Source organism: Plectrocnemia conspersa, unplaced genomic scaffold, assembly GCF_051122295.1.
Source record: "Plectrocnemia conspersa isolate PC_06_02 unplaced genomic scaffold, ASM5112229v1 ptg000001l, whole genome shotgun sequence".
NCBI lineage: Eukaryota > Metazoa > Arthropoda > Insecta > Trichoptera > Polycentropodidae > Plectrocnemia > Plectrocnemia conspersa.
Genome location: NW_028277165.1, coordinates 2,477,750 through 2,490,820, shown reverse-complemented (window position 1 = coordinate 2,490,820; position 13,071 = coordinate 2,477,750). Strand labels below are relative to the sequence as shown.

At 29.5% G+C, this 13,071-nt stretch overlaps 2 protein-coding genes across 3 annotated transcripts; one reads left to right on the top strand and one right to left on the bottom strand.

Annotated features, from left to right (window-relative positions):
* Window positions 1-952: 952 nt before the first annotated feature.
* LOC148238425 (uncharacterized) lies at window positions 953-3,412 on the bottom strand. The gene is made up of 5 exons (XM_088202490.1): window positions 3,328-3,412; window positions 3,084-3,148; window positions 2,948-3,023; window positions 2,795-2,877; window positions 953-2,717 (listed from the first exon to the last, which is right to left on the bottom strand). The coding sequence occupies exons 1-5, from the start codon at window positions 3,344-3,346 to the stop codon at window positions 1,005-1,007; spliced, it is 1,956 nt and encodes a 651-aa protein (XP_088058616.1). The 5' UTR covers window positions 3,347-3,412; the 3' UTR covers window positions 953-1,004.
* A 1,216-nt stretch (window positions 3,413-4,628) lies between these two features.
* LOC148238424 (monocyte to macrophage differentiation factor) lies at window positions 4,629-11,927 on the top strand. 2 transcript variants are annotated; one of them, XM_088202732.1, is made up of 5 exons: window positions 4,629-4,862; window positions 9,347-9,537; window positions 10,807-11,059; window positions 11,127-11,386; window positions 11,686-11,817. In XM_088202732.1, the coding sequence occupies exons 1-4, from the start codon at window positions 4,701-4,703 to the stop codon at window positions 11,355-11,357; spliced, it is 837 nt and encodes a 278-aa protein (XP_088058858.1). In that variant the 5' UTR covers window positions 4,629-4,700; the 3' UTR covers window positions 11,358-11,386; window positions 11,686-11,817. The 2 variants fall into 2 exon arrangements, with proteins under 2 accessions (XP_088058858.1, XP_088058847.1); XM_088202721.1 differs by having other exon boundaries at window positions 11,127-11,927.
* The last annotated feature ends 1,144 nt before the right edge of the window (window positions 11,928-13,071 follow it).

Genomic DNA, 13,071 nt, shown 5'->3' with positions numbered 1-13,071 from the left:
TTTGATTATTTTTTCGTACATTTCGGGCGGTTACTCTGGTTGCTTTTTATGTACTCAAACGTTACGGGTTTGTCGGCGTAAACACGACAGCGTAACCCCACAACGATACAAGGGCGTTATGTCGAATGAATTTGCCGGCTAGTTGACATGACTAAAACGTGAAATAATGCGACCTAGGAACTTTTCACGCAAAACACCCAACGTTACACCTGATGTGTAGCTAGTTGCGTCGTCTTGTTGGAACTACGTATCTTCCACATCAATATATTCGATTTCGTGACAGAATAATCGGTTGTCATGCGCTTATAGCGCTCACCATTGACGCCGCCTGACGGAAAAAAATTGAAGAATTTAAAAAAAGCCCATGTCTACCAAATTCACCTTTATTGACTTATTTAAAAAAGTTAGTACAAAAATGAATTAAATATAAAAATATACATAATATACATTTAAATATTTATATTAAATAAAACGATACAATTAAAAAACAAATTTAATAATAATATATGTGAGGAAAAACGTTCATTTCAAAAATTTCATGTGTTTTATTTTGCCAGATTGACTGAATTTAATCTTAAATATTTAAAGATATTAAATCTAACCTTTTCTATCCGTGATTAAAACTGAATTAAGTATTAAAAAAATAATTGCTTCTATTTTTAAGTCAGCGTAATGGAAGCTCTTAAATCAGATTTGATGATTTTAAGTGCGGAAAATAAACAATCTTCAGTGCAAAAATTATAAAAAGGATTGTGCTGGTCGATTTTTTCGACTCTGACTCCTCCTAAAATTCCACGACTTCGTCTCCAACACCACAGCCTTGTTGTTAACAGAAAATAAATGCTAGTAACGATCGTTATTGTACATCTTGAAAATTAAAAATGGCTCTGGAAACTTATTACTTCGCTAATATGTGGTGGTATGCAACATTTATTTTATATATTTAATTTAATTGTTAAATAGCTTGAGCCATTGAATATATGATCAGTTAGAAAGACATCATATCAGCCAAAAGGTTGAACTATTTCAGAACATCGCGTATTCATCATATGACTTGAAAGTATGCTAATATCCTTGAATGATTTTCCACATTTTTCACACTCAAAGTCACTAGTAACGCTATGAATTTTCATATGACCTGAAAGTGTGTTTTGATCTTTGAATGCTTTTTCACATATTACACATTCAAACGCACAAACATTACTATGGGTTTTCATATGCTTTAAAAGTATGCTATTATATTTAAACGCTTTTCCACATTTTTCGCATTCAAAGTCACGAGAATTCCTATGAATTCGCATATGTTGTGAAAGATGGTTTTGAGATTTAAATGCTTTTCCACATTTCTCACATTTAAAGTCACGAGCATCGCTATGAGTTATCATATGCCTTGAAAGTATATTATTATCTTTGAATGCTTTACCACATTTTTTACATTCAAAGTTGCGAGTATTGCTATGAGTTTGAATATGTCGTGAAAGATGGTATTTTACTTTAAATGCTTTTCCACATATATCACATTTTAAAGCAGTATGAGATTTCATAAGATATAAAAGTCGGCTTTTAGTTTTAAGTGCGTCGCTATGAGTCTGCATATGTTGTATAAGATGAGATTTTATTTTAAATGCTTTTCTACATTTTTCACATACAAAGTCACGTGTATCCCTATGAGTTCGTAAATGTTGTAAAAGATAGTTTTGAGATTTGAATGCTTTTCCACATTTCTTACAATTAAAGTCACGAACGTCGCTATGAGTTATTATATGCCTTAAAAGTAAATTATTATTTTTTAATGTTTTTCCACATTTTTTACATTCAAAATGCTGAACATCTTTATGAGTTCGCATATGTTTTGTAAGATTGCATTTATATATGAATGCTTTTCCACATTCTTCACATTCATATTTACGAACATCACTATGAGTTTGCATATGAGTTGAAAGAGTGTATTTGCTCTTTAATGATTTTCCACATTTATCACATTTAAATTCACGAGCATTGCTATGAGTTTTTATATGCTGCGAAAGTATACTTTTAACTTTAAATGCTCCTCCACATATTTCACATTCAAAGTTCCGAACATTGCTATGAATTAGCATATGTTTTTGAAGATTTGATTTAGTTATAAATGTTTTTCCACATTTTTCACATTCAAAGTCACGAACATTGCTATGAGATTTCATATGCCTTGAAAGTGTGCTTTTATATTTGAATGCCTTTCCACATTTTTCACATTCACAGTCACGAACTTCGCTATGAATTCGTATATGGTTTACAAGAATGAATTTAGTTATGAATTTTTTTCCACATATTTCACATTCAAAGTCACGGACATCGCCATGAGTTCGCATATGTCGTGAAAGATAGTCTTGATGTTTAAATGCTTTACCACATTTTTTACATTCAAAGTCACAAACATCTCCATGAGTTCGCATATGTAGTGAAAGATGGTTTTGACATTTGAAAGCTTTTTGACATCTTTCACATTCAAATTCACGAATATCGCTATGGGTTTTCATATGCCCTGATAGTGTGCTTTTATCTTTAAATGCTTTTCCACATTCTTCACATTTAAAATCACGAACATTGCTGTGAGTTTTCATATGTCCTAAAAGTTTGCTTTTAAATTTGAATTCTTTTCCACATGCCTCACACTTATTTTTATAAGAAACACTTCGCAAACCTTTATCTCTGTAGCATTTATCTTCTTCGTGTTTCTAAAATAATAATATAAATTATTAAATAAATTTTAAATATCAAAATAAACAACAAGCAAAGTCTAATCGACAATTACTTTGGTGGTGTTGTAAATTTGGTGAGATAAAACTTCCAAGCCGATAGTATTCGTTTTAAGTACATCTTTAACATCGTGCATTTCTAAAATCATAATAAAACATTTAAATACATTGAAATGTTACAGAATGCTGTAATAATAATTATGACACACCTATTTCAAACATGTCGTTTACGTTGTTTACGTGTGTTTCTTCATTGCTGTCGTATTCGTATTTTATATCTTGGATCTTGAATGAAAACTTTTTAAAATCATGTGGTAATAAGGGTCACTAATTACGTTTCATTACCTCGACTTTACAATCTATCGTATCAATGGGAGCATATATTTTTTCCTCATTATCTATATCAGCTTCTGCAATGATTAAGTTTAATGGATTTTAAAAGGGAATATCAAATTAAGTACTAAAACACAAGCAATGGCTGAAATGCGTGTCATTGTTGAAAATACATTAAGTTTCAATATAATTTGTAACTTAAACTAAAATAATGGAGAAATGATTTTAGAAAAAATATAAAATTTATTATGTATACCGGTTTTTATAAATGCCATTGTAACTTTGCGTCAAGTTGACAGCAAATGTCAAAATTGTATATACACAATGTTTGGTTCAAATGTAACAACATGTCGAGCATGCTAGATTTAAAATCGCATCAGATATTTATCGTTTCTTTGAAGTGGTTTTAATGTCAGATATTCGGTAAAATCAATTTATAAATTTACTTTTTACTTCACGCTATAACTTTTTAGGTCTTTAAAGAAAAAATCTAAATATATTTTTTAAACAAATATAAAAATATTTGTAAATATAAAATACAAAGATAATCATGGCTTAAATACAACAATCTGCAAATAGATAAATAAACAAATAGATAATTTCAAAAATAAGATCGGGTCATTCATTAATTTATGCTCAAAAATACGCGTTAGGGCTTACTCTCCGAAATGTCGAATTTTTTCATTAATCTTTCCTTTTCTGTGATGTGTAACTAGTACACATTGCTTCAAATAATTTAAATATCTATATTACTATAAAAATACTAGATTGGGATCGCAAATAATCCTCCGAGCTATTATTATACATATAATCAAATAATAATATAAATTATCTGGCAGGTGTTAGTAAAATTACATGATTTCAACTTTTCAATACGTAGTAATATATACATTTACATACTTATTATTATTTATTTACGTGCGATGTATAAATGTTACAGTGAACGTGTATTTTTAGTGAAGTTATATTTTCCAAATATACTTTTACCAGTAGATATATATATTTACTACTATTATATGCCATTCTAAAAATTCTATAAAACTTAATATGTCCATTTTCTGTTCAAACACAAACCTAACCTGTACGAATTAACCAAACCCAAATTGGCTTAATAAAAGTTGTAAAATTGATTATCGAACTCGAGTCCACCCTAAACAAACTAAACAGTATATTGTTATTATATTTGTTAAGGTTAGGTTTTGGTTTGAACAGCAAATGGACGTTTCGCAACTGGCAAATTTGGTAATTATAGAATATTTTAATTTTCATTTCTATTACAAATAATAAAGTCATGAAGGCGCGTGCGCACAATAGTGAGACCACACTATAGTAACATGTTAGCTCGTGAATGTTTTAATTAAAATAAAGAATAAAAAAAATATTCCAATACTTTTGGAACCCTTTTTATTTAGTGTTTATAATTTGCAGAAAACGAGTAAAATAATATTAAAAACATGTTTTTTACCATTACAACACCGAATTTGCTTAAAACAAAATGGCGGTAATGTTTTAATATAAAAGTATTGTCATTTAAAAAAATGAACGCTCGTCAGTCGTTTCGGGGTTAATCTGACAGTTGTCGCTGTGTGTCAACACCGACCGCTAGTGTCAGTTGTCGGTGCGTGCGGCATGCGAGTGCGCGCGTGCCCCTCGCTGCCGTGGCGCTGGCAATGGGCTGTGTGGCCCCAGTGGCCCGAATGGCCCGAATGGCTCCGGCGGCTACGCAAGCTGCCGGCGGTCCAGTGGATGAACCACGCCGCCCCCAGGGGCCAGCCTTACATGCCCACCCAGGTTTTTTCACTTTCTAATTCACTTCTTCTAGACAGGTTTCTCGTTCGCGTTCGCGTTCGCGTTCGCATAACGACGTTACGCAATCTGTAATGAACGTATTACAATTTTCATCTTATAAAATATATTATAACATTGTTGGTGGTTCAACATTTCTAAACATTTTTTTAAAAAAATTATAATTTATTATATAACATTTTTTTAACAGATCTACGATGTTTTTTATTGTTTTAATAGCCACCATCAAGCTGGCTAACGAACCTAGGCGAGATATTTACAATTCAATTGTATAAAAAAGATTATAATTCAAACCTGTACGTACCGTGCAATGATTATTACAAAAAATCATGCTGCGGACCTAGAAGTTATTAAGCGCCCTTCGGATGATAATAACAAACTGAAGTCATTGGTTATATTAAAAAAACTTGAATAATGGGTGCTGCATGAAAAAAATTCTGTTACAAAAATTTCTTCTGCACATCTTTTATTTAATCGTAATTAGGGTTTGGGAAAACCCGAGTATTTTTAGACCCGACGGATCCGGCTCCTATTCCCTATAGTATCTCATTACTGAAACAAATATACATTCAGTAAATTATTTATCTGTCAGATTTGCGTGTTTACACAAAAAAGTTGTTGGTACTTCTTAGGTTAATTATTAATAAGTTCTTACTTACTGCAATACACATATATTCTCAAGTATGCGAAACAAGTCAATGGGTGACATTCGTATTAGAAAATTATTATTTGTAAAAAAGATCCAGACCCGCCGGGTATACACTTTAAAATATGTAAAACGTGGCTGGTTTTTAACAATTTTTAGTTTACAACAAGAAATTAAAAATTTAAAATAAGACTAATATTACTAAAAACATGAGATAAATTAAGGAAAAATATAAAAATCTTTTCTTATTTTAAACACAATAAAATTATTTACTAAGCGAAGATAATATTTTAATGTGACGATAATTGATCGGAACTCTTATCTTATCCCAGTTTTTTAATTGAATGAATTTTGTCTGGTTTTCAGATACTCAAATGATAAGCACACATTGAATATTTTAGATATGCAGTGAAAGCTATTATATTAAAAAATAATTTTATCAAGTTATCTTTTTTGTCTAATCTAATCTTTTTATTCCCAATTTTTTTACACTACATTAATAGTTATCATGTTCACAAAAACCATAAGTGGTATCTGCAAGTATGCGTCACCTTCCTCCATCTTTTTTTAACATTTATTGGTAAAAATTTTCGTCCAAATTTACAGAAATCGACACCCATATTTTTACAAGACACAGTAATATGACCTGCTCGCATAAATAAAGTGCGTTGAAGAAATAAGGGCAAATTAAAACAATTTATAAATTTAAAATTACAACAAGAATCATATTATATATGCAAATTTTAGCTGCGAGGTGAATCGTATCTTTGCACAAAAATATAAAAAAATCCTTTTCTGATTTTTCCTAATGAAAAATATCAATTTATTATCAAAACATTTCAAATTTTTGGACTTTAGAATACATTTTTTTTACAAATTATACAAAAATTGAGCACGAGCCCTATTACACAAATGCTGGCAATTTTTCGCGAATATAAAGGGTTTCGCTAAAATATTTCTAACACTTTCATTTTATATTGAATTTAATTTTTATTATTATTTCTATTCACCATTTACTATAGAATCCGTAGATGTAAAGATCTTTTGTATGAAACCAAACTTATATTTTTTTTATTTTTACATGCTTCTGACATAAATATGGTTTTTAATAGTTCACCAATGAATGGTACATATTAAAACAGATACCTCTATGGAGTGGAATGACACAGGATGCATAGATATATTGGGTTTTCCTGTGTTTTTGTGTGCCAGAAAATGATTCATTTATAATATTTTTTAACAGCCTTAAAAAGTTTTTAATTTCTGTATATACGTTTACTGAGACTTTAAGGACTATTCTAAAGATTGTTTTCGATACTATATTTTAATATTTCTTTATTGGCCTTTTTCTAAATATTATCCATTAATAGTTCAAGAAACATTAGCGCTTTTGATGAGTTGTTAACATTATCTTCAAGAATCATATTCAATTCTGAAAAATAAATATGTATTTTTTAGATCAACCTGTATATAAAATTGTATTTTTACATAACACCAGACACTACATGTTATATTATATTTTTTTATCTCAAAACAACTGTGGACTCCAATACAAAGTTCAATCTATATCACAGTGTGAATGGCCTCTGTGTAATTAAGAAACACACGTGTGCGCTTATCATTAAACACTTTTTGAACGTACTGTTCTTTGATCTTTGCCAATGTACAAACGTGGCAGAAATAGCTCGAGCCCGTTACATAACGACTTGTTATTGAATCCTTATGTATTCGCATGTGTCGTGATGTAAAAATAAAACGCAAACCTTCGCGACCTTGAACAGTAATGACATATTACATGTATGGTTTCGACTTGTTTACAATATTTCAAGGATCTGTATTTATAAATATTCAATTGATTATGTGTGCTAAATTGTTTTATATAATGTATTCAGCGCTCTTAATCAATGATCTACTTTGTATTGAGCGTTTTCATCTTTCATCTTTCATTGCAGAACCCATTTTGCCTTACGTTTCAGTTGACAATCATAGTTGATGTTTATTCTGTAATTTTAAATTTTTCCTCTGAAAAATATCTGTGGCGATCACGGAATTTTTGCGTTGTATAAATCTTGACAACCCCTGATATTAAATTTGTGAACTAAATTTCATAATATGGTGATCAAAGTGTCTCCTTGCTTAACTCTATATTTAATTTTTAAAATCTCGGAATGTTCATTTTTTTCTTTGTATTAAGATAGAATAGTACTTATTAGTCCTGAATATTTTAAAGGACTTTTTAATATCTTCAGACTTAATAGATTATGTTTGCTATTCACACTATTACACTCGTTTTAAACGCGCCTGAAAAAACTAAGTGCGTATTAGACTAATGATGGACATATACAGTTTTAGTTGTGTTTTATATATTTTTTTAAGTTATTTTTTTACGTTTTAGGTTGTAAACCATATGTTTAAATAAATACTAAATAATAATAATTATATGATTTAATAATTTATTTATTCATCTTAAACCATAGTTGTGTTAGGTGGCCGCTTTCTTTTGCACAGAAGCGTACATATTTAGGAAATATATGTATTTCTCAATTGTACATATACATATATATATATATATGTACATATTATACAATATACAATAAATATACGTTTTGTAATGAAAAAATATTTACTTGGTGTTATTTTTACAAGAAGCAATAGGCGATAAATTTTTTTGTAAATAGCTCATTGACATTGAAAAATATTGCTTTTCTTGTTACTAATGCCTGATTTAGAATCGGTCTACAATTACATATAAATTATATTTAATTAAATCTTTGTAGGAAAACAATGCATTTATGTATTGTACATGTAAAATATTTTATATAGTCATAAAAATTGATAGAAACACCAATTGGTTATCTACATTTACGTCAATACAATAACAAAAAATATCACTGTAAAGAAATATTGAGCTTTTTTATAATAATTATTATAATTAAAGCCCAAAAGTCAGTTTTAAAAAATTAAATATGTACTTTGTATCATAATTTATCAATACCAAAATGGACTACATAAAAAATATATATATACATATATATATATATAAATGATCTTTTAGCTGCAGTAACTGAATTATTATATAATATATCCACAATTAAAATGAACACCTAAGAATAAACTAAATCAGGGTGTCCAACTCGTGGTCCTTAACCCTTTGGATGCTATGGGGTTTTTAAAAATTATTCTTTTTTACGTATTAATTGATTCTTATTATAATTAAATTCACTCAAAAACTATTTCATGCCATTGTAATACTAACGGGGTAACAAGTTCACAAATTAATTTACTTTTTCGAGCATTGTGACGTCAACAGTTATCTTTGTTAGCGTTTATTTTATATAATATATCGTTGTTTAGCATCCAAAGGGTTAAGATCGTAAAAAAGTACTTATATTATAAATAGATAATTTAAAATAATATAAATTTTGGATAAATTAAATAATTTAAATAAAATCACTGAATAATTTATTGACATTCAGAGGCAATAAATATGTATTTATTCTAATCGCAGATTATCTGCGTAAGTCTTTAGATCATAGTCCATCGTCTTAAATTTGCAAACTTTAATATGCAAAAGTCCAACTAATAATACGTAATAATGTAGATTAATAGTATATCTCTATGATAATATGTTTATCAGTGAAATCTAATACAATTTTTTTTTCTGCTTGTTTTTACCTGTTTAGATTAAAATAATTAATCACAGATAACTACTATGATATGTAAGACTACCAATAATTTTTAACAAACTTATTCATCATTATTATATATTATTAATTATTATTGTGTATATTATAGTAGTAGTGAATATGATTATATGTTTCAGGTGGAACACATAGCCAACGTCATCACACATGGCGTGTGCACGATGCCGAGCATGATGGCCGCCTGGGAACTACTCCGTAGATCTGGAAGCATGCCGCAATTCCTTGCAGCGAGCGTGTACGGAGCGGCATTGAGCATGCTCTTTGCCGTCTCCACAACATTTCACTCCGTTTTCTATTGCAAGAGTGATAGGTATAAGTCTCTAGATATTTTTTTATTAACATACTTTATTGTGCATATAAAATGCCATTATTGTTTTATACAATTACATTTTGTGGCTGTTTTAACACTAAACAACATAAATGAGTCATTAAAGGTACATTTATAAAATTAATTCGTACATTTATGTATCGAATATATACATTTTATCCGTTAAATATTATGTTTTTACCAGTGAAAATATAATTTATCTGGTAAGTGCTATTTTCCATATGTAGTAATATATACATTTACTTACTGATCATTATTTATTTACATGAAATATCTATTTTTCAGTGAAGTTATATTTTCACTAGTAAAGTCCAAATACATTTTCACCAGTAGATATATATTTATATTAGCGAAAATATAATTTAACTGATACACTAGTAAAATTATATGCTGCTCTTAAATGTCTATGAAATTCAATTTGACAGTTACGAAACGTCCATTTGCTGTTCAAACCAAAACCTAAAAATTTTAGTTTTAGAATTTTTATGTAGGTCAATTCTAAATACAAATTAAGCTAACTTATCTCTCAGGGGAAATTAAGCTGAAGAAGAAGTACAGATAGGCGATACATCTCGGATATTGCTCCATAGATATAAGAGTGTTTATCAAAGTATATTCAAACCACTTCTGAGTATTGGTTAAAGTATATTCAAACCGAATTTTGGTCAATATGAGGGCGCCAAAACAATTATCACTTCTCAGAAGTAAAAAATTCACGTCAAAAGCAATATAATTGTGTTGGCGCTGTTGCAGTGGGAACGCTCGTTTTTATTACTTGTTAGCTATAAATCATATTTTTATGCGAAAGAAAGAGCCGCTACACTTCTCAAGCGATTTTCGACCCATTACATGTGTATATTTATGTATTAAAATAAAACCATCATAAACTAATAGGTTATCACAATGGTGAATAATAATAAACAAACCAGCTCTTCCTTAACGGTCTTAATTTAATTAAATAAATAACGATGGTTTTAATTCAAATAAATAAATAATGATGGTATTAATTTGAATAAATAAATAACAGATCAACAATAATGGCGTATTAAGAAGCTGCACAGGTGAGTTCCTTTGAACACGTTGCTCGAGGATAATCCTTAACCGGTATTAGAAGGATTGTCCATAACAACTTTCAGTAATTCAAAGCTTGACAATGTTTCTACGAGAACACAGCGAATCATAACTTAAATCTCCTAATAAAGAGTATAAAAACCATGATTTTCTCTAACAATTTTTTTTTATGATATTTAGCAACATGAGGCATGTACTCCACCGCTGCGACAGAGCCATGATCTACGTGTTCATAGCTGGTTCTTACTTTCCATGGCTGACCATAGGCACCCCGAAAGGGGCCTACTTAGAAGAAATGCGCTGGATCATTTGGTTAATGGCCACGTTCGGAATCGCATATCAGCAAATGTTTCACGAACGATACAAAAGACTGGAGACGTTACTGTACATGATCACCGGAATAGGTCCTTCGATTGCCATATTAATGTGTGATGTAAGTAGTGTTTTTATTTTTATTTTTTTCCCAAATCAAATCTTAATTATTGATATTTACTCAACAGGAGCAATTCGCTGGAATCGAAGAGTTGAAAAGAGGCGGTCTATACTACTTGATAGGCGTGATATTCTTCAAATGCGATGGAAGAATACCGTTTGCTCACGCCATCTGGCACGGCTTCGTAGCCGTGGCCGCTTCCATTCACTACATGGCTATACTGAATCACTTGTACCCGGCCGATCCGACTGCAAACATACCAAATGATATACCCCCACTCGCCATAGGCCCTAATTAACTCTTATTTACGCTATGAAAGTACAGACGGTACGTATGACTTTATTTACAAATATTATTTTTTCCTCTGTACAATCGTAAATTCTCATTTTTTTCTATATACCCTTTTATATGAAGGCAATTTTAAATACTCTATGTTATTTAAAATAAAAAATGTGTACGTATTCCAACTTAACGTACTTGTGACACGTTATTATTGATATTTTCAATTTTTTGAAGCTAGTCCTATATATTATACATATTATTTTATATCAATTGAATTTATAAGGTGTACAAATGACTTTTAGTCTTTATTTTCGTAATATTTATGTATTGTCTATATTGATCAGTTACAAAGGGGCGACAAATTGTTGATTGCCCTTAACCCGCCGTTGGTCGCGCGAGTGTTGCATACGCCGTTGGTCGCGCCTGAGCGAATAGCCGCCTCTCAGTTCTTTCTGTTTTTAAGTTTAAATATCGAATATTTATTATATTTTTAATTTTTGGTTTATTTTAGTGTTGTATATATAAAATAAATAAATTCTTTAAAACTTTTATATACATAACGAAAGAAGAAAAATAAAATAATAAATATTTTAAAAGTAAAATATCATTTTTTTAGATATATGCTTGAAACTTTAAAAATAACATGAAAAAATATATATTATTTTTGAACTTGACTACTTGAATACTTAGTTATGCAATCTGGACATAATGCCGATGAATGTTCTTTGCATATTGGGTTATAGCACATGTGGCATTTGATGGTGATTTTGCGATTTTTTTCCTAGGACAAAAATTACATTTTGGACGATTCTATTCACTTGGTTCTGGGTAATGAATTATCGTAGTGTCAGGTTTCTTTCCTAAATACTGCTATATTTTTATTTGCAAACTTTGCGATAAATTTGTTTAATTTTTTTAAATTATCTAAGGAATCGAAAAAAAAATTCAAAATACTTTTTTTATACTATGTATCAAAAGAGTTAAATAAAATATATTTATAAAATAAATTAAAAACATAATAATAACAACAAAAAAGTAAATAATAATAAAAAGAAACTACCAAAAAATAAAATTTCCAGCACGAATCTAACCCGCGTAAATAACGTTCTCTCTCGATCCTTGATATAACACAACTAATACGCAAAACCAAATGTATATCAAATTAGTAAACACGTGTTTGAGCCTGCAATATTGAAGAAAACATAATTCTTGAAAAGTAAAGGGACCCGCAAGTTAATATGTTTCATACAAAAAAAACGGCATCAAAAAAACCGATAGGGTGAGCGCTGCGCCGCCGTGCGACCAACGGCGGGTTAAAAGTTAAACCAAAATAATGGAGCATTTTAATAAATGCATTATATCATATATATGCCTGCTGCATGACAATGGACAGTTTTATGAGAATTTTGCGTTGAAGATCGAATAAAAAATATAATAACTTTTGAATTAAAAGGAATAATAATAATAAATATTGGTTGAAAGTTTTGACTTGTATTAATACATTTGTTAAAGTTAATTATTTTAAATATGATTTATTTTTATTTAAAAAAATTATTTACGAAGTAATTTAATAGCACCTTAAACTTAATTCGTCAGTGGGTTAAATTTAATTTAATATATAATTTATGGCTTTGTCACACAATAAAATATGGTATCATTTTACGCTTATGTCTTTATTCAAGGGAAAAAATAAAGTCATTCTATAAATGGCAACACAATAGCTTTAGTTT

What these genes read in the sequence shown, in the direction of transcription:
- LOC148238425 (XM_088202490.1), bottom strand. An exon ending in CGATAGATTGTAAAGTCGAG is followed by an intron (nt 3,024 to 3,083) that starts GTAATGAAACGT and finishes TTTTCATTCAAG; the next exon opens with ATCCAAGATATAAAATACGA. An exon ending in AAATTTACAACACCACCAAA is followed by an intron (nt 2,718 to 2,794) that starts GTAATTGTCGAT and finishes TTATTATTTTAG; the next exon opens with AAACACGAAGAAGATAAATG.
- LOC148238424 (XM_088202721.1), top strand. Translation starts at nt 4,701, where the DNA reads ATGCGAGTGCGCGCGTGCCCCTCGCTGCCGTGGCGCTGGCAATGGGCT. An exon ending in AGCCTTACATGCCCACCCAG is followed by an intron (nt 4,863 to 9,346) that starts GTTTTTTCACTT and finishes TATATGTTTCAG; the next exon opens with GTGGAACACATAGCCAACGT. An exon ending in TTCTATTGCAAGAGTGATAG is followed by an intron (nt 9,538 to 10,806) that starts GTATAAGTCTCT and finishes TATGATATTTAG; the next exon opens with CAACATGAGGCATGTACTCC.